The sequence below is a fragment of the Zingiber officinale genome, chromosome 9B (genome assembly GCF_018446385.1).
Source record: "Zingiber officinale cultivar Zhangliang chromosome 9B, Zo_v1.1, whole genome shotgun sequence".
Lineage (NCBI taxonomy): Eukaryota > Viridiplantae > Streptophyta > Magnoliopsida > Zingiberales > Zingiberaceae > Zingiber > Zingiber officinale.
Window position 1 is genome coordinate 38,636,718 of NC_056003.1, and position 20,180 is coordinate 38,656,897.

The window sequence follows — 20,180 nt, forward strand, 5'->3', positions numbered from 1 at the left end:
TCTACTCCATTTGGCTCTGTAATTTGAGATTCGTGAAGTTCAAAAGTTGAAAACAAATGTTCTAGAGTACTTACCTCGAAGTCCTTAGAGATGTAGTACGCATCTACTAAGGAGGCTCACTCGGGAGTTCTCGGGAAGGCGTTGAGCGCGTACCGAATCGAGTCCCGGTTCGTTACTTCTTCTCCAAGGTTGGTTAGTTGCGTGATCAGCTCTTTGATCCTTGCTTGGAGTTGCGCTACCTTTTCGCCTTGGTTCATCTGGAGGTTCGTCAACTGGGTCCGGAGGATGTCGCGCCTTGCTAGCTTCGCTTCGGAAGTACCTTTGTGAAGCTCCAGGAATTTTTCCCAGAGATCTTTCGCGGAGTCGTAGCTTCCGATCCGATTTACCTCCTGTGGTGGCAGAACGCTGAGCAGATGGAACTCAGCCTTTCCGTTGGCGACAAAGTCGGCTTGTTCCTTCTTGCTCCACGTGTTTTCTTCTTTATCTTTCGGCATTGCATATCCATATTTCATTATTAAAAGTATATCAAATTTAGTTTTAAAGAATACCTCCATTTTTCGCTTCCATGTAGCGAAATCTCCGTCGAACTTTGGGGGATGAATGTTCGCGCCGGCCATTGTTCTTATCTTTGTGCTTCAGATGGCGGTTAGTCCTTCTGAGGCTGTTGGGCTCTGATACCACTTGTAGGTGCAGCGGGGACCGGCAAGAGAGGGGTGAATTGCCTGCAAGTAAAAATAGCCCTTCTCAAAACTTTTCAACTCTTAAAATAAAGCAACACTTAATAACAAAACAAAATGACAGAAAAGAAATAGAACTCAGAGTTTTAACCTGGTTACAACCAAGAGGGCTGTTAATCTAGGGCGATGAAAGGCGCAGTAAGAAAAACTCCTTCTCTGAAGGAGGAGAAACCTTTTACACTTTGAAAGCTCACTAGTTGCTTAAACAGAAATTACAGAGTTGTTTTCTCGTATCAAATCATTGTTCTCAATAGCTACTCGAGACCCCCTTTATATAGGGGTTCTAGAGCTTATCAGATAACCTGAACCTTCGGGATCAGGTTTGACTCGAGAGAGATCGGTCGACCGATCCCCAGGTTCGGTCGCGGTCTTCCTCTGCGCTGGCCCGATGAAAACGCTCGACTCAGTCTCTGGATAAACTTGGGTTCGGTCGACCGATCATGAGGTTCGGTCGACTGATCACTTCACCGCTGGCAGATGTGTTGTTGACGTGTCACCAACGGCTGGCTTCGATTAATGAAGGGTTCGGTCGACCGATCAATAGGTTCGGTCGACCGAACCGTTGACAAGTCAACTTCCAGTTGATTTGCTCCGGTTCGGCTCCTTGGGTGATTGCGGCCATCCGGAATAGGGCTCACCCGAACCCAGTTCCCGGCCTTCTCCTCGAGCAGCCTTCCGTCCGGCTTCTCGTTCCTCGAACGTCGCGCACGTTCTTCTCGCTCCACCGGAGTACTCTTCCGCAGCTCTCTCGTCCTTCGGACGCACCGAGCCCGTCGACTCCCTTCCCGTGCCGTCCTTCTCGCTAGCTGCGTCTTCCGCTCGACTTCCTGCACTCCTAAGTTCCTGCACACTCAGACACAGGGTTCAGACAAAACGCAAGACCTAACTAACTTGGTTGATCATATCAAAACTACCACGGGGTCCAACAGTATCGGCAGGTCAAAGTTGATCGGATGTCGAGCAAAAGAAGTCTTGTTAGGTTAAGGTCAACTAGATACAAGACAATACAAGAATTGACTTTGGTAAGACTAAAAAAAAGTATTATTCGATTGATAGTTTGTATTGATCGACTAAGGATGCAAAAACCTTAAATCTCAAAATTTACGGTTGCTGCAGTATTGCAATAGTGTTACTACATTACTGCTACAGTAATCATGAACTGTAAAATGCTATAGTCCTACTACGGTACAGATGATCAATCAACTAATATGTTTGTTGGTGCAATCATCCTCGGGTCAAGGTTGACCAGTTTGATTAAGCTTGAGTTGGCTCGAGCTTTAATTTCGATGTTTGTCAATATGTGAGAAAGAAGTCAAGTAGTTCAAGAGAAGACCAGATACTTATCTAGGAAAGTCTTGACTGGAGGTTAGGTAATGGAAAGACCTAACTTGAGGTTCACAATATAAGTCTTAGCGGGGGTAGGCAGTGAAGATCTAGTTGGGAACTAGGCAGTGGAAGTCCAACAGGCTAGACATTGAAGACTTAGTCGGGAACTAAGCAGTGGAAGTCCTAGCGGTACTAGGCAAGAGAAAAAGTCCATGTGAGTCAAAGGTTAATCAGACACTTGATGATCGAAAGTCCTACGAGAAGTTGACACGAGATAAAATATCCAACTGAGTCAAAGGTTGACCGGACATTTGATGAAGAAGCCCTTGCAGGTCAATGTTGACTAGATGTTAGGTAATGAGAAATCCCAATAAGTCACAGATAACTAGATGTTCAACAATGAAAGTCCTAAAGGTTGAGGTCAACCGAATACCGGACAAAATGTGATTTCGGCCTCGAAAAGGTTGAAATTATGGTTAATAATCAATTGTGCCAAGGAGTGGAATCGATTGACAAACCCTAATCTTAGGATTTTGATGCTCAAATCAATTGAGTAGTATCAATCGATCAGGGTGATCGATTGGTAGGAGATGTGATCTGAACAGAAGGTGTCGAATCGAATAGCCATCGTAATCGATTAAAACTCTTCTAATCGATTAGACTGATAGCCTAATCAATTGGGAGCTATTTTCATGATGCACAGAAAGGTGCTGAATTGATTAGGCTAATCGATTTAGCATGACTCAATCGATTAGGATAATCAATTGGGAGTTTTGTTGTGATAAAACATAAGGTGTTGGAATCGATTCAGGATCTATTGGGCAATTAATGAAGGCCAAACTAATCGATTGAGGACCTTTTCACAACAGCATAGTAAGTCTTGGAATCGATTAGAGGCTTCCTACTCGATTGGTATGGTTCATCAATCGATTAGGCGTTCGAAAAAGAGTCATTCTACAAGTGTTTAAACAGTCGTTTGACATGATAATTGATTAGGGGTAAGCCTAATCGATTGGTATGGCTCACGCTAGTTCTTGGGAAGTTGAGGAAGAAGTGTTGTTGCATTTCCAACTAAACAAGAGACAATTCCAAACAATGATAAAGCGCACAAAGCAAGATTCATGTAAAATCATGTATTTATTGTATTTGCTTTCCTTCCTTGTTGTATTTCTTATGCTCAAGATTGCACCAGGTTTCTCCACCTTTAGAAAGTTTCTAAAGAGGGATTTTATAATGGATGAGATCGTGAGAGTTGAACCCTTAGATTAGTCACCTCAAGGAGGTGGAGACCAAGTAAATCGAGATGTTAACATTACTTCAAGTTTTCCGTTGCAACATCAAGTTCAAAGAAGTGATCGAAGATGTTCACCCCTTCTAGCTCACTACATGTCTTAAGAGTGTTAAATCAGGCGACTGATGACTTCAAAAATCGACCAACATCTTCAAAATTTGACTGTTCAACTTGACTAATGGCATCAATCAACTGATAGTTTATATCAATTTACTGATATTGATCAAAACTGAAGAGAAGAAAGTCAATTCGATTGTTCGACCAGACTGATGACATCAATTAACTGATTGTTGATATCAGTCAACTGATGCAAATCATAATTAAATAGAAGTAAGTTGAACTCAACTAGAGATTCGATTGATGGCTTTTAGTTGATTGCTCAGATAAATCAGTCCACTAATGTTTAAATTATCGACAAAATCAGACTAATGGGTAAGATCAGTCGACTGATAGACAAAAATCAGACTAAATCTAAAGGCTTTAAAAGAGGGGTTTTGAGGAGATTTTGAGGGTCAGTTCTTAGAAGTTTGAGAGTAAAGTACTATTACATTTTCATACCAACAAGAGGTAATTCCAAGAGAAAGCACCTAAAGCAAGATTCATGTAAAGTTATGTATACTGATTATATTTGCTTTCATCCCTTGTATTCTTATTGTATTGTTGTAATCAAAGCTTGTAAGAGACTTCTCCATCTCCGGAAGGTATCCAAGAAAGAGAAGATTTAATGGTAGTAGATCGCTAGGACTAAGCTTTGGATTAGTTGCCTTAAGAGACGGATACCAAGTAATATCTCGGTATTATGCATGTGGTGTCAAAGTTGATTCATATTTTCCACTGCGCATTCAAACGATGAGCATGCAATTGATATGAAGCGATTAAAGCTATTCACCCCTAGCTTTCACAAGTCCTAACAAATAGTATCAAAGTAAAGTCGCTCTTCATCGATTTAACTGCCAAAAAGAGCGCAAAACTAAAGGAAGAAAAGAAGACATGATTTTGAGTTCTTTGATAGCAACAAGTCATCATATTAATGGTCGGAAGAAGCCAACACCAAAGGAAGTTTAAATTTTGGGATGGATCCTCGAGATGAATTTTGATATGACATCTAAGTATTTCCATTGTTCATGATCCTGTCCGAACCAAGAGTCAGCGGACGCTGGGCACGTGGCGCTCTCTGCTGGATCCTCGAGTGCTCCGGCTAACCTGCAACAAACCGGGCCGGGAGGGGTTCCCGGCGACGGTCCTCCGACGCTCAAGTCAGGTAGGTTGTGGAGAAAGTGGCTGCCAAATTTTGTATCATGCGTACCTTTGGCGAAGTAATAGCCTCTTTATATAGGACGGAGAAAGAACTGATGCACGCCCATCGAGGTGCGTACGTGTCAGCAACCCATACCACGGTATGCACTTGTCAGAGAGCTTACCTGACCCCATACTGCTACAGTGCGAGAATGTTCTTTGATGGGACGGCAGGACCCCCGTTGTCAGACTAGAAGTATGGCATAGCCATACGACTTGACGGCTGTCAGAAGATGTTCCCATCTTTTACCCACCACCTGACTGGGGCGCCCGGCCCGCCGGGCGGGCGGTGAGCGTCGTCCGGGCGGCTCTGATTCTTTGCGCCGTCCGGGCGGCACCTCCTTCCGCTCGGTCATTATGCACTGCTTCATTTGAGCGTCGGAACCCTGGTCCCTACCAGGGTGTCTTTTACTATTAGATTTCCCTTTCTTCCGAGTCCGGTCGGCTCGCCCCTTTTGGGCGGGCCACTGGACCCTTTCACCTCCCCTCAGCGTTGACTCCTTATGGGGTTCCGGCTTTTTACCGCCGGATCACTTGCCTTCCTCTCGAGTCTAGTCGAAGGAGGCAAAGTCCGACTGACTGGACTGCCGATCTGCCGAACAATGATCATTGCATTAGGCCGCTCGGCACGGCATAAGGCTGCTCATCCGTGCGGCGATATCTGTCCGTTCGGCGATACTTTGTCCATGCCTTGTATTTTCTTGGAATCGACGTCCGTTGTTCTCCCACACCACCCATCACGTGCTCTGCGCACGGTAAGGGGAGCTCATTAAATGCGGCTAGTAACCGGCTGACACGTGGCGATCGTGCATTTGTCAGAGTATGGCGGTTACGTCACTTCCGATGGGACAGCCGCCGTTTGAAACGGACGATCAGATGACAACCTCGATATCGACGACCTGGATCGGACGGTGGAGATCGCTTCCGGGCGGCGATATAAAGCCCTTGACTCCGTTTCCGCGGCATTTCGTCTTCTTCGTTTCCAGATTCCTGTCGCTCCTCCTTTCGCCGGTGACCTTGTGCTCAGACTTTCCGACGATCACACGGCAACTTCTGATCATCTCCCTCGTTTGTAAGATCCTTTTTCTCGCTCGAGACGCATTCTTCTTTCTGTTAATCATCCTCGTCAGTCGGTTTTCTTCCATTGCTTGAACCATCCTCTTCTATCCCGCATTCTGGCCTTTCGATCATGACCAGTACCTCGCAGTCAACCGGCGGTGCTCCGGGTCTTTGGTACTTGAACATGGAAAGTCGGTTCGACGAGGAAGACGCCATGCGCCTCGTTCGAGCATATGACCTACCGACCGACCATGAAATAGTGTTAGCCACGCCTTCCGATCGGCCTAACGATCCTCCGTCCGGCACTGTTGTCTTCTTCCGTGATCAATTCCTGGCCGGACTACGTTTTCCTCCTCACAAGTTTTTCTTAGAAGTTTGCAACTATTTCCGCATTCCGCTCGGCCAAGTAGTTCCCAATTCTATTAGATTGCTGAGCGGAGTGGTAGTTTTGTTCAAACTGAACGGCATTCCCTTAACCCCTAAAATCTTCCACTACTTCTACTATCCCAAGCAAGCCGAGTGGGGCACCTTTGTTTTCCAATCTAGGATAGGCTTCGTCCTTTTCGATAATATGCCGAGCTCCAACAAACACTGGAAGGAGCATTTTTTCTATATACGCTTTCCCGAGCGGCCTACTTTCCGCACCAAGTGGCAGACGGCTATGCCTGCGCAACCGGAGCTCGGCAAGTTTAGAGGTGACGCAGATTATCTACACGCAGCCGAACAGCTAGTCGGTCAGCGCTATCACATTGACAAGATGCTTCTCCCAGGAGTAATGCATATATTCGGCTTGTCTTCTACACCAGCCGATCTGCCTTGTAGCATGAGTAAGCTTCCCTATCTCCCCTTTTATTTTGTTCTAACTGATTTATTCTCTGATTCTGCAGCTGAGGTCATGTGGAGAGCCAGAGCCACCGAGAAGCTCAAACTGAAGGCCGCTCAGATTGAGGCGATGACGAGCAAGGAGGCCGCCGAACGGGGCCTGGCTCCGGCTGATCCGGCCGACGAAGAAGGTGAGGGGACGCCAACGGTCCCAGAAGCCCCGGACGCCCCTGCCCCTCCTGATGAGGCCACGGGCAATATAGAACATGGAAGTGAAGCCGATGATGTTCCGTTAGTCACTCGGAAGCGCCGACGACCGGAATCTGCCTCTGCCTCAACTCCACTTGATGAGCCACAGCCCGAGCGGGGCGCGGATGCTCCGGTGTTGTCCGGGATGGTCTCCCTAGAGAGTACCCCGACCCCACATGGCTCTCCGAGGGCAAGCTTTGAAGTGCCGCCGTCCAGCCCTTCAAGAACTCTGCGCCGTATCAGGCGTTTGGGCGAGCTTTCTTCCTCGTCCACCGGTGGGCCATCCGGTAAGACCGCTGCTTCTCAGAGCGAGCCGAGCGGCCAGAATTTAATTAAAACCGTTCTGCGCCTTCCTGAGCAGATGATCACCCTAACGGGTCCTCTCGCACAAGCTTGGAGAGATGCTCGGAGTCGTATAGCCAAGTTGACTCCCGGGCAGCTCGGCGACAACAACCTTCAATCAGCTACCGGGGTATAGCCCCTCCCCTTCCTTTCTCTCCTATTTGAAGTTTTTAACCTGCTCGTGTTTGCTAGCAGAACTGGGTGGAGCAGATCGCCATTAGCGATCGGTTGGCCGAGCTGGAGGAGGAACTGAAGAAACAAAAAACGGCGGGGGACGCCAGGCAGTCAACGGCCACTCTGGAGAAGGCCAAGAAATCACTAGAAGCCGAGCGGAAACGAGCTGCTGATCTGGCGAGCAAGGTCGTTCGGCTTGAAACAATGATTAAACAACGAGACAAGGAGATCCAGACGGCGACCACTCGGAAGCAACAGGCCATCAACGATATGGACCACATGAAGGTGGAGATCCGGGGGCTGGAGCAACGCATCAAGGACCTGGATGCTCTGCTGGCCACCGAAAAAGAGAGCCGCTCGGCTGATCTCCAAAGATTCGATGGGGACTTGAAGGATCTCCAAGCCGCTAGCGACACTGCCCATGCCGCGCTCAAGGAATATCAAGAGAGGGAGTCGGCCCGCTCGGACGAAGTGAGGAAGGCGTTCCTCCGCTCGGAAGGCTTCGGAGAGAAGTTTACCGACAAGATATCCCTTACGTTCGAGGAGGCAATCAAGGCGGCGGTGGGCTACTTGAAGACCAAAGGTCACCTGTCTGCCGAGCTGACCATCCCCCCCGAGGACTTAGCGAGCGTGATGGATGTCATCCCCGACGCTCTTTTTGATTTTGATGTGTGAAGAGCGTTTTTGTAAACTTTTTTGAATTCCCGCCGTTCGGCCCCGCTTATGTAATGACTTTTGTGACTTGCATATTAGATAATCTTCTGTTCCTTTCTATTTTAGCTTCTATTTTAGCTAGAAATCCTCGTCTCCAAAGGGGTTTTCGCTGGATTTTTGCAAGACCTCCAGCTCGGACGTTTATAGACGCCAGCTCGTCTCTCGATATTTATCGTCGGAGCTCGACGGCGCGGTTTTTATAGCCGGTCGGCGCGGCTCTCGATTTTTAACGACGGTGCTCGTCGGCGCGTCCGCTCGGATTATTTAAAGACGCCGGCTCGACGTTTCTCGTCAGCTCGGATATTTATAGCCGGTCGGCGCGGCTCTCGATTTTTAACGACGGTGCTCGTCGGCGCGTCCGCTCGGATTATTTATAGACGCCGGCTCGTCTCTCGATATTTATCGTCGGAGCTCGACGGCGCGGTTTTTATAGCCGGTCGGCGCGGCTCTCGATTTTTAACGACGGGGCTCGTCGGTCTTCAAGTGATACTATATACCCGGCCGAACAGCTCGGGCCTTCACATCGAGCGCTGGGCTCGGATACCATATACCCGGCCGAACGGCTCGGGCCTTCACATCGAGCGCTGGGCTCGGATACCATATACCCGGCCGAACGGCTCGGGCCTTCACATCGAGCGCTGGGCTCGGATACCATATACCCGGCCGAACGGCTCGGGCCTTCACATCGAGCGCTGGGCTCGGATGCCATATACCCGGCGGAACGGCTCGGGCCTTCTATTCCAAGCATCGCTCGTATCCCATACGCAGCCCGGCCAAACGGCTCGGGGTCTTCGGGTTCGAGCTCCTGGCTCGGATATAAACCTCCCGGCCGAACGGCTCGGGGGCCTTCGATTATAATGCCTTATATTCGCTCTTTTGACTTTTCCTCTCTGCATTTCAAGTATTTAGTCGAATAATGAAGTACACAGGGTGATTTACAGTGATACACCTTTCACCCCGCCCGGTAAGGCTGGAGGTGGTTCGCGCTCCACGGTCTATCTAGCTGCCGACCGTCCTCGTCTTCCAAATAATACGCGCCCGAGCGGAGCTTTTCGATGACTTTGAAGGGACCTGCCCAGGGAGCTTCAAGCTTGCCGACGTCGCCGACCGGCTTGACTTTCTTCCAGACAAGATCGCCGACCTGGAACGATCTGGGAATGACGCGCCGGTTGTAGTTTTGCTTCATCCGCTGTCGGTATGCCATTAGCCGAACGGATGCCTTTGCCCTCTCCTCTTCTACCAAGTCTAGCTCCATGTTTCTTCGTTCGGCGTTGTCATCACCGTAGCTCTGGATCCGGGCTGACTCAACGCCGACTTCGACCGGAATGACAGCCTCACCGCCATATACCAAATGGAACAGTGTGACTCCTGTCCCTTCTTTTGGCGTCGTTCGGATGGCCCACAAGACGCTCGGCACTTCATCTGGCCAACTTCCTCCCAAATGGTCGAGCCGAGCGCGCAAAATACGAAGAATTTCCCGGTTGGCGACTTCAGCTTGACCGTTGCTCTGAGGATAGGCCACGGAAGTGAAATGTTGCTCAATGCCGTAGCTTTTGTACCAATCCTCTAACATCTTCCCTGTGAACTGCCGCCCGTTGTCGGACACTAGGCGGCGAGGGATACCGAACCGACAAATGATGTGTTGCCAGATGAATTTTTTAACCATTTGTTCAGTGATCTTTGCCAACGGCTCGGCCTCCACCCACTTGGAGAAATAATCTACTGCCACTAGTAAAAATTTCCTCTGCCCGGTCGCCATCGGAAATGGACCCACAATATCCATTCCCCATTGGTCGAACGGACACGAGATGGTTGATGCCTTCATCTCCTCTGCCGGTCGGTGGGAGAAGTTGTGATACTTCTGGCATGAGAGGCATGTAGATACTGTCCGAGCGGCGTCTATTTGTAAGGTCGGCCAAAAGTATCCGGCTAGCAGTATCTTCTTGGCTAGTGATCGCCCGCCCGGATGTCCTCCACAAGATCCTTGATGTACCTCTTGGAGGATGTAAGCTGAGTCCTCCGAGCTTACACATTTCAGCAAAGGGCGCGAGAAAGCTTTTTTGTAAAGCTGTTCCCCGATGAGCGTAAACCGACCGGCTCTTCTTCTGAGGAGCCGGGCTGCATATTCATCGGATGGTGTGGTGCCCGAACGGAGGAATTCTATAATAGGTGTCCTCCAGTCACTTGGAAACGTGAGGCCTTGCATCCGGTCGACATGCGCCACCAGCAGCGTTTTTTCAATTGGTTGCTGAATGGCGACCGGCGTTATTGAACTCGCGAGTTTGGCTAACTCATCGGCCGCCTGGTTCTCCGTTCGGGGAATCTTCTGAATAAGCACCTCTCGGAAAGTAGCTTTGAGTTTTTCAAAAGCCTCAGCGTAGAGTTTGAGCCGAACACAGTTGATTTCAAAGGTGCCGGAAAGTTGCTGAGCGGCCAACTGTGAATCAGAATAGAGTGTCACCCGACCGGCTCCCACGTGCCGTGCCGCTTGCAATCCGGCTATGAGGGCCTCATACTCTACTTCATTGTTAGTAGCTTTGTAATCTAGCCTGACGGATAGGTGCATCTTTTCTTCCTGAGGTGAGAGTAGTAATATTCCGACCCCACTTCCGAGCCGAGTGGAAGATCCATCCACATATATTCTCCACACAGCTTCCGGCTCTGGTCTTTGCACTTCGGTCACAAAATCAGCCAAGGATTAGGCTTTAATCGCAGAGCGGGGCTGATATTGGATGTCGAATTCACTTAATTCTGTCGTCCACTTGATAAGCCGTCCGGACGCTTCTGGATTCAACAGCACTCTTCCGAGTGGACTGTTCGTCCGGACAATGATGGTGTGAGCCAAGAAATACGGTCGAAGGCGCCGAGCGGCTAGAACCAAAGCTAAGGCCAACTTCTCGAGCCCAGTGTAACGAGATTCAGCATCTTTTAAAATGTGGCTTAGAAAATACACCGGCTGCTCTTCGCCGCTCGCCCTCACAAGTGCTGAGCCTACAGCATGCTCAGTTGACGACAGATATATATACAGTGACTCACCCCCGATCGGCTTGGCCAGCACAGGCAGAGAATTTAGATATGTCTTCAACTCTTCAAATGCTCGGTCGCACTCTTCATCCCACTGGAACTTAGTAGCCTTGCGCAGGATCTTGAAGAATGGCAGGCTCCGGTCGGCGGTTCTGGAGATGAATCTGGACAAAGCAATTATCCGACCGGTCAACCTTTGCACTTCTCTTGTATTTCTTGGGGGCGGCATGTCTTGCAGTGCTTTCACCTTGCTGGGATTTGCTTCGATTCCCCGCTCGGTCACTATGTACCCCAAGAAACGCCCTCCTTTAGCCAGGCACTTCGGGATTTAGCTTGACTCCATATTTGCGTTCGGAAGGTTTCTTCCACATCTTTGAAAAGATCGGCCGCTCGGACGGATTTGATAAGAATGTCGCCCACATAAACTTCCAGATTCCGCCCGATCCGCTCCTTGAACACCTTGTTCATCAAGCGTTGATAGGTGGCCCAGATTCTTCAATCCGAGCGGCATCACATTGTAATATATGCCGTCATTCTGGCTTACTTTTTCTTGATCTTCCGGGCGGCGGCACTTGATGATATCCTTGGTAGGCGTCAAGCATGCAAATTAATTCACAACCGGCCGTAGAGTCCACCAACTGATCTAGGGGCAGAGGATAAAAATCCTTGGGGCATGCTTTGTTTAAGTCTCGAAAGTCGATGCACGACCCTCCACTTGCCGCCCGGCTTGGAGACCAAGACTACGTTGGCCAGCCAGGGAACTGCACCTCGCGTATGTGGCCGGCCTTGAAGTTTTTCTACTTCCACTCGGATTATCTGATTTTGCTTTTCACCGGCCGAGAGTCCGGTCGGACATGCAATTCATCTGCGCCAGCTCGGCGAATTGTAACTCATGTGTCGACCCGCGAAGACATCATAATTCGCTGGAGGCCGGATCACTTCTCCTTCGTTCTTTCCCGGATCGAGGCGATAAAGTCGGGCCTCCGATCGGGTCGGATGGATCTGGACTTCCTCCTTTTCATCATAAATTAAAGCAGGAGGTTTCTCTATGGCGTGTACCTCGATTCGGGGTGCCTTCCGAGCGGAACAGGCCGCTCGGATCATCTCTATATAGCACCGACGAGCTGATCTCCCCGCACTTCTCCTACTTTGTCTTCCACCGGGAACTTTATCTTCGGTGGAAGGTTGAGACAACCGCTCGCGCCGGTCGTCCCAAAATGACGTTGTAGGATGAGGGAGAGTCGACCACCACGAAGTTTATTGTCCTGGTCCTCCTGAGCGGCTCTTCTCCCAGCGAGGTGGCCAGCTGGATTTGTCCGACCGGCTGAACTTCGTTGCCCGTAAACCCGTAGAGCGGGGTCGTCATGGGCAGCAGCTCGATTTGCAGCTGATCGAACGCCTTCTTGAATATGATGTTGACCGAGCTCCTGTGTCAACAAATATGCGGTGAATGGTGTAATTTGCTATTACCGCTTTAATGAGCAGCGCGTCGTCGTGGGGCACTTCTACTCCTTCTAAGTCCCCGGGTCCGAAAGTGATTTCCGGTACACTTGCCCGCTCTTGGCTGCAGCCGACCGCGTGGATCTGCAGCTGCCGAACGCCCGCCTTTCTGGCTCGGTTGGAGTCTCCTCCGGTCGGCCCACCAGCAATAACGTTGATCTCGCCCCGGGAAGTATTGCTCCTATTTTCCTCCTCCCGAGCGGACGGTCGTGACCGTTCTCTGGACGCCCGGCGATTCTCCTGCCTCGGAGATCGGTGCCGATCGGGTGTCTGCTGATGTCGTCTCTCGGTGTGGGTCCGGTCAACTTCATGAGTCCTATGTCTCCTGTCGACGGGAGGAGACCGTCGTTCGGCTTTCCTGGGCACGGGATTGGCCACCAAGGGAAGGCTTCGGCAATCCCTCGTGTTGTGTTTATCCGTATGGTGGCAGGGGCAGAACCTGGGGGTCCCCCTCTTCTTTGGCTTGGGCCGAGCGGCACCACCTCTTGTACGTGAGATCTGGGCGGCTGCTGAGCGGCTTGCTGTTTCCGCTCGGCGTGAGTATGTGCCCGCTCGGCAGGAGCTTCCTTTTTCCGAGCGCCTTGCGCTTCTTCCACATTTATATATTCGTTGGCTCGATGTAGCATGTGATCATAATCTCGGGGCGGCTTTCGGATGAGCGACCGGAAGAAGTCCCCATCCGCAAGGCCTTGTGTGAAGGCGTTCATCATCGTCTCCGAAGTGGTCGTTGGGATGTCCATCGCCACTTGGTTGAATCGCTGAATGTAAGCTCGAAGCGATTCTCTCGGCTCTTGCTTGATGGCAAACAAGCTGACACTTGTCTTTTGATAACGCCGACTACTGGCGAAGTGGTGGAGGAAGGCCGTTCGGAATTCCTTGAAGCTCGTGATGGATCCGTCCGGCAGCCTCCGGAACCACCGTTGAGCAGATCCCGAGAGAGTGGTAAGAAAGACTCGGCACTTCACTCCATCGGTGTATTGATGGAGCGTGGCTGTGTTATCAAACTTACCCAGGTGATCATCCGGGTCCGTTGTTCCATTGTACTCGCCGATTGTCGGAGGCACGTAGTGCTTGGGCAGAGGGTCCCGTAGTATAGCCTCCGAGAACTGGCGATTGATCTGCTCGGGAGAGGAGTCCGCTCGGGGAGCTTTCCCTTTCCTGTCATCCCGCCTTGGCATTTCATCTGAGGAAGATCCTCTATCTCTTCGGACTGGTATGGCTTCGGGGGTGCGAAATAAGGCCCTGTGGAATGCGACGGTGGCTGGAGGTGCTTCCGCTCGGCCCCCTGACGCGGATGTTGCTTGTTGCTCCGCCCGCTCGGCGGATGCTTTTTGTTTTTGCTCCACGAGTTTGGCGGCCCTTATCTCGACCAGAGCGTCGAGTTCCTCCCTTGAAAGCGTCACCGTGTGCTGTCGTCCAGCCTCGTCCATTGTCTCTGCTCGGAGGCGCCAATTTGATCCTGTCCGAACCAAAAGTCAGCGGACGCTGGGCACGTGGCGCTCTCTGCTGGATCCTCGAGTGCTCCGGCTAACCTGCAACAAACCGGGCCGGGAGGGGTTCCCGGCGACGGTCCTCCGACGCTCAAGTCAGGTAGGTTGTGGAGAAAGTGGCTGCCAAATTTTGTATCATGCGTACCTTTGGCGAAGTAATAGCCTCTTTATATAGGACGGAGAAAGAACTGATGCACGCCCATCGAGGTGCGTACGTGTCAGCAACCCATACCACGGTATGCACTTGTCAGAGAGCTTACCTGACCCCATACTGCTACAGTGCGAGAATGTTCTTTGATGGGACGGCAGGACCCCCGTTGTCAGACTAGAAGTATGGCATAGCCATACGACTTGACGGCTGTCAGAAGATGTTCTCATCTTTTACCCACCACCTGACTGGGGCGCCCGGCCCGCCGGGCGGGCGGTGAGCGTCGTCCGGGCGGCTCTGATTCTTTGCGCCGTCCGGGCGGCACCTCCTTCCGCTCGGTCATTATGCACTGCTTCATTTGAGCGTCGGAACCCTGGTCCCTACCAGGGTGTCTTTTACTATTAGATTTCCCTTTCTTCCGAGTCCGGTCGGCTCGCCCCTTTTGGGCGGGCCACTGGACCCTTTCACCTCCCCTCAGCGTTGACTCCTTATGGGGTTCCGGCTTTTTACCGCCGGATCAGTTCATATTGGGAGGATTCGAACATTAGAAGGCAAGGATGGAAAACTTTCTTATGATCGACATAAAGTAATGATTTATCTTAACGAAAAGGTTTGACATTCCAATGGATAGCAAAGGGGAACTCCTTAAAAAGAAGAAATGAATCAAAGTGAAAATCTGAACAATTTAACATAAATGATAAGATAATAAAATCTTAATCAAATTGATTCTTCACGACATTTTATGTAGAATACGTATATATCAAGATGTCAAAAATTTATAGAGCAAGCTTGGCAAGCTTCATGAAAGTTCATCTTCCACACAAAGATGATTGTGAGTATAAGAAAGGAAACTTATTGGCTCAAGAACTTGACAATTTAGAAATTGAGAGGTACTTAACATCTGAGAATGAAAATTGAAGACGCCCACTTCAAGAATTGAGGGGGAGAGACCATTGACACCAGAATGAGAAGAACTCAACTTTCAATAAAGTGATTAGAAAGAAGATTGTGTCACCTCCATAAAACTAAAACTAAAAGTATTTTTGGAAATAAAAATATGTTGAGATAGGATGAGACATTGTTTTGATAATAAATAAAAAAAAAAACGCTCTTTTAATGAGTGCAATAAAAAGGATTATGATTTTTTGCCCAAATAACATTCTAGCCTTAAGTAAGAAGATGATTTGGATTCAAAGGATGAAATCTTTAATCAAGCCTCTTGATTGTGCTTGGCACTTTGGTACGAGTATCTAAATTTCAAGTGAAGTCATGTATTGTGTCCAAAAGGATACATATATCTTTATAATAGTATGATATTGTCCACGGTCTAAGCTCTCATGATTTTATTTTTAGATTTTATCCAAAAGGTATCATACCAATAGAAATATCTTTCCCTTATAAATTCATAATTCTTTCCATGTGTTTTTAATGTAGACTTTATTTGCAACCATTGCAATCCAACAATATAAGCTATAATACCAAAAGATAACCAAAAAGCCTTTTAAATCTAAACCTTATGTTGAACCAATGTTCATGCCTAAACCTATAACAAACTAAGTCATCTTAGCTCCTAGAATTTATCATCTTAGTCGACTTACCAAAGGCCTAGATCAACTTATTTTTATCTTGAAGGTTAAACATAGAAAAAAGGTTGTTCAAATGCTTCTAGGTTGTCTTTCCACATAGTATTTTAAGTTGTAAATTGATGGAACTTAACTCAAATACAATACTAAGTTATGTCTACCTTATAACCTCTCTACCTTATAACCTCTACCCATAAAGTAAACTTTATCCCTACAATAGCATTTTTCTTAAGGTGCTCTTCGAGCTCAACATCGTTTATTATAATATAAGCTTGATAATCAAATCTTCAAACCTAAAACAATGTGTTTGTCCAACTCATCTAATCTAAATCCCTTGTCAAATATTAAAGTACAGTTCATAAGGTGACCGTGAGCTCCTCTCTTGCTTATTATAGGATATAGATGGTGACATCAATCAAATGGTGGAATTTCTTATTGATTGTTCTTCACATAATTTGGGAGATCCTTGATCGTGGAAATAAGGAAAGGCATAAATTTACTGACAATACATCCACTATATGTTATGTCTGCTAGAGACCTAGATTATCCCAACTATAACATGGTTTATTATTCATCTTGCAATCCATGCCAAATCTTCTATTTAGAAGTTAATGCGTGTGCGTTCAAGCTCACTCGTCGGTGGAGTAGTGACTTGTTGAAGGATTCATAACGAGTTTAGGGCAAAAATCAAAGGGGGTCCCAAATTTTACAAATCATTAAACGGGCACCTCTTTTTCAAAAAATAAAATAAAATAAAATTCAAATGAACGCACTACCAATGATTTAATCTTGAAATTACCTCTTGGCAACGTTGTTATAGAAGCTATCCAATAATTGTTATAACTTATTTAGGGTAAGTTTAGGATTTAAGATTTATATCATATAAAAGCTACTCGGTAGTTACTACAACGTTTAAAACTTATACAGTAGTTGCTACAATGTGTTTAATATGAGTTTAGAATTTAGAATTTAGGATATTTGAACACTATTATATCAAAATAACTTCTACAATTGTTTTAATTTTTTTAATGAAGTTTAAATAATTTTAACCAAATTGATAAATAATATTTTGATATAATAGTTTTAATATCCTAAATTCTAAATCCTAAACTAACACTAAATATGTTATAGCAACTACTGGTAGCTTCTATATGGTATAAATTTTAAATCCTAAACTAACATTAAACACGTTGTAGCGACTATTGAGTAGCTTCTACACAGTATAAATCTTATATCTTACATCATAAACTCTCCCTAAACATATTGTAACAGTTATAGTATAACTTTTACATGTTATAACAACTACTCGATAGTTTTTACATATTATAGTAGTTACTTAGTAGCTTCGACACATTATAAAAACTAACCGTTAACTTCTACAACAATACTAGATGAAGGGATAATTTTGGAATACAATAATAAGAGGGGAGTCCCTTTTTTTTTAATATATATATATATATATATATATCAGTTTTGATACTGTGTGCGACGCGCACAGTGCGTAACTGTGCGCGTCGCGCACAGTATCAACGTTTTTTTTGTTTTTTTGTTTTATTTTTTTTTATTTTTAAATTAAAAAATAATTAAAAAATTTGTTTATGATTTTATTTATAGGGTTCAGGCTTTGGGTATAGTGTTAAAGCTATTTTTTTTTTAGATTTTACCTATAGGGTTTAGGCTTTCTAATTTGGTTATAGTGTTTGGTTTAAAAAAAAATTAAAATAAAATTAATTTAAGTATTTATTGAGTATTATAATGTGTTTAGGAGATATATCTATATATTAAATTTTAAATAAGGAAATACTGAATTTTTAAAATTCAAAAAACTAAAAAAAAATTTAAAAAAAAATAAAAAGCGCTGATATTGTGCGCGATGCGCACAGTCGCGTACTGTGCGCGTCGCGCACAATATCAAGACTCATATATATATATATATATATATATATATATATATATATATATATATATATATATATATATAATTTGGGACGCTTAATTTTTTAATTTTTTCCCTTAATTTGGGACGTTTTTTTTTTTTTTATTTTGTCCCTTTAGTTTAACTAGTTTATATAAACAAAAATGCAACAACATCTTCCGAGACATTATCAAATTGTACATCTTAGTTCTTCCAACCTTTAAACCAAGACAATAAAAATTTTAGAATTTAAATATATTATATATTTTTAAAAAATAAATATGAGGTAAAAATTATTTTTTTCCTTTTTTTCATCGATGTTAAAAATATTTGTTGGATTCTACGTGATTTTTAATTTGGACTTTCTTTGTTAATTTTAACTATTTTTTAATTTTAAAATTTCAATTCAAACCACTAACGGAGTTTTATTAAGATTAATTGTTTTCTCTAGATAACTCCTAGATAATACCTACTAGCAAATAGTTAAGGTGCACGAGAAAAGATCGCCAATAACAATCAAGGTAAACCGTTGGGTGTAATTTGGCGTGAAAAGATTGTTATCAAATCTTTAATTGCCATCCTAAAAACCCGATCTGTTATCCGAATATGTGCTATAAAAACCCTAACGCTACACCTAATCCTGCAAATCGTGTCTCCTCGTTTCTCAGTTCGGCGGTCGATTTAGTGGAGGCGATCGCGTCCTTGATCATCTGTGGCTTTCGGGTTCGCTTCGATTGGCTTAGCTTCTGGTAATTCCGGCTTCTGTCTCTCTATCGAGTTTTGAAGATCCGATCTTGGTGTGGTTTTGCTGGAGTTGAGATGGCGTTCATGCTTTTAGGGGAATTGGGATATGGTTCCTGTTCTTTGTTTTGTGGAGTGATTTGGTTGCCTTGAGGATTCTACCAAAGTTCTTTTGATTGTAGAACACTTATGTTGCTATGGAAATTTAGGTTTATTTCGTGATATTCTTTTGAAGGATCAAGATCCAAGTGGAATCTTTCTTTTTTTGTGGTAATTGAGAGATCTATGTGCTAAAGGTTGGCATATGTTCCAGTTTTGCTTATTTTTTATGATCGTCTTCTAATCGATCTCTGTTGGCTTCGGGCTTCTAAATTGAATTAGATCCATGGTGTTCTTCAGTGCTTCTATAGTTCTATATGCCAAGAAGAATTATAAAACTCTCTTTTCTTGCGGATAATTAGGCATACTTGTTCTCAATTTCGGTCCTTGTTTTCCCTCTCTTTGGCTGTATGCTTTTATCATGATCAAAATAACTTGACCATTTATAGTTTTGTAGTTATGCGTTTATGATGATCATCTTTTTGGTGTATTCTTTGATAAATTGTATAGAATTCTATGCTTTAAGATATTTCATAGGTTCGCTTGCCAAAAACTCTTCACGGTTAGGATCATTCCTTGAAAAATATTGCAATAATTATTTGAATTTACTTCAACTTTTTCCCTTCTTGATGGTAGATTATTGATTATTAATGTAATTGTAGGTATTGCAACCTTTTCTAGGATCTTCCTCACTGATTCCGCCCCTCCAAAATCAGAGGAGAACTAATAAGATCTTCGAGATCTAATGGCACAGGAGAGCTGGAAGAAGGATATCGAACGAACTGAGTGCGAAACTCCTGAAGTCCCGATTTTATGTGCAAATAAATGTGGGTTTTTCGGGAATGCCATGACCAATAACCTTTGCTCCAAATGCTACAAGGTTTTTGCCTTGAAACATAAACCAATGGTTTCTCCCGCCACCACAGAAGTCGAGAAAGCAATTGCCATTCCATCTTCTCTGCAAATCAAACATGTTGAAGGATCAAGTGAATTGGATGGGCCGAATGAGGTGAAGGCCGTCGATGATCAACCAGAGGCTGCATGCAAGAAGCAACTGGCTAACCGTTGTGCCCAATGCCAAAAAAGGGTAAGATTAACAGGCTTCAAATGTCGGTGTGGTGGCACCTTCTGTTCGTCCCATAGGTACTACGAGACACACAAATGCTCATTCGACTACAAGACTGCTGGTCGCGAGCGTTTAGCCAAGGAGAACATTGTTGTGAAGGCAGAAAAGTTGGAGAAAATGTGAGGCCATTGCATTCCTTGAAAGGGCACAAAGGAGCCCTATTTGCTTTCGGTGACATGTTCCGATGTGATTCAAGTAGCCAAGGCTTTACGAAAAGCTTTATACTTCGAATCAACGAATTCGGTGTGTTTCTGAGCAGGAAATAATGTAAAAAAGAAATTGTGTTGAAAGTATTGCTTCAAATCTATTTTAGTTTTCATTCTGAAATATCAAGAATCATTGTTTCTTATGACTGAGTGTGCATATTTTCATATATAGCAAAGGAACAAAGTGTAGCATTTTCTTCCAATGTGATACTGTAATACAAGTTTTGTGTGAAATGAGATGAATAGTCTGTAAATAAAATAAATCTGAAATTTAGATTATAGAGATTTTAAATTAAGTAAAAGTCAGATTACTATGAAAATGAGTAGTAGTTCACTTT

At 45.5% G+C, this 20,180-nt stretch overlaps 1 protein-coding gene across 1 annotated transcript; it reads left to right on the plus strand.

Annotated features, from left to right (window-relative positions):
* Positions 1–18,291: 18,291 nt before the first annotated feature.
* Positions 18,292–19,969, plus strand: LOC122025639 (zinc finger A20 and AN1 domain-containing stress-associated protein 9-like). The gene is made up of 2 exons (XM_042584473.1): positions 18,292–18,419; positions 19,173–19,969. Exon 2 carries the CDS (start codon positions 19,256–19,258, stop codon positions 19,757–19,759), a length of 504 nt encoding a protein of 167 aa, XP_042440407.1. The 5' UTR covers positions 18,292–18,419; positions 19,173–19,255; the 3' UTR covers positions 19,760–19,969.
* Positions 19,970–20,180: the final 211 nt, after the last annotated feature.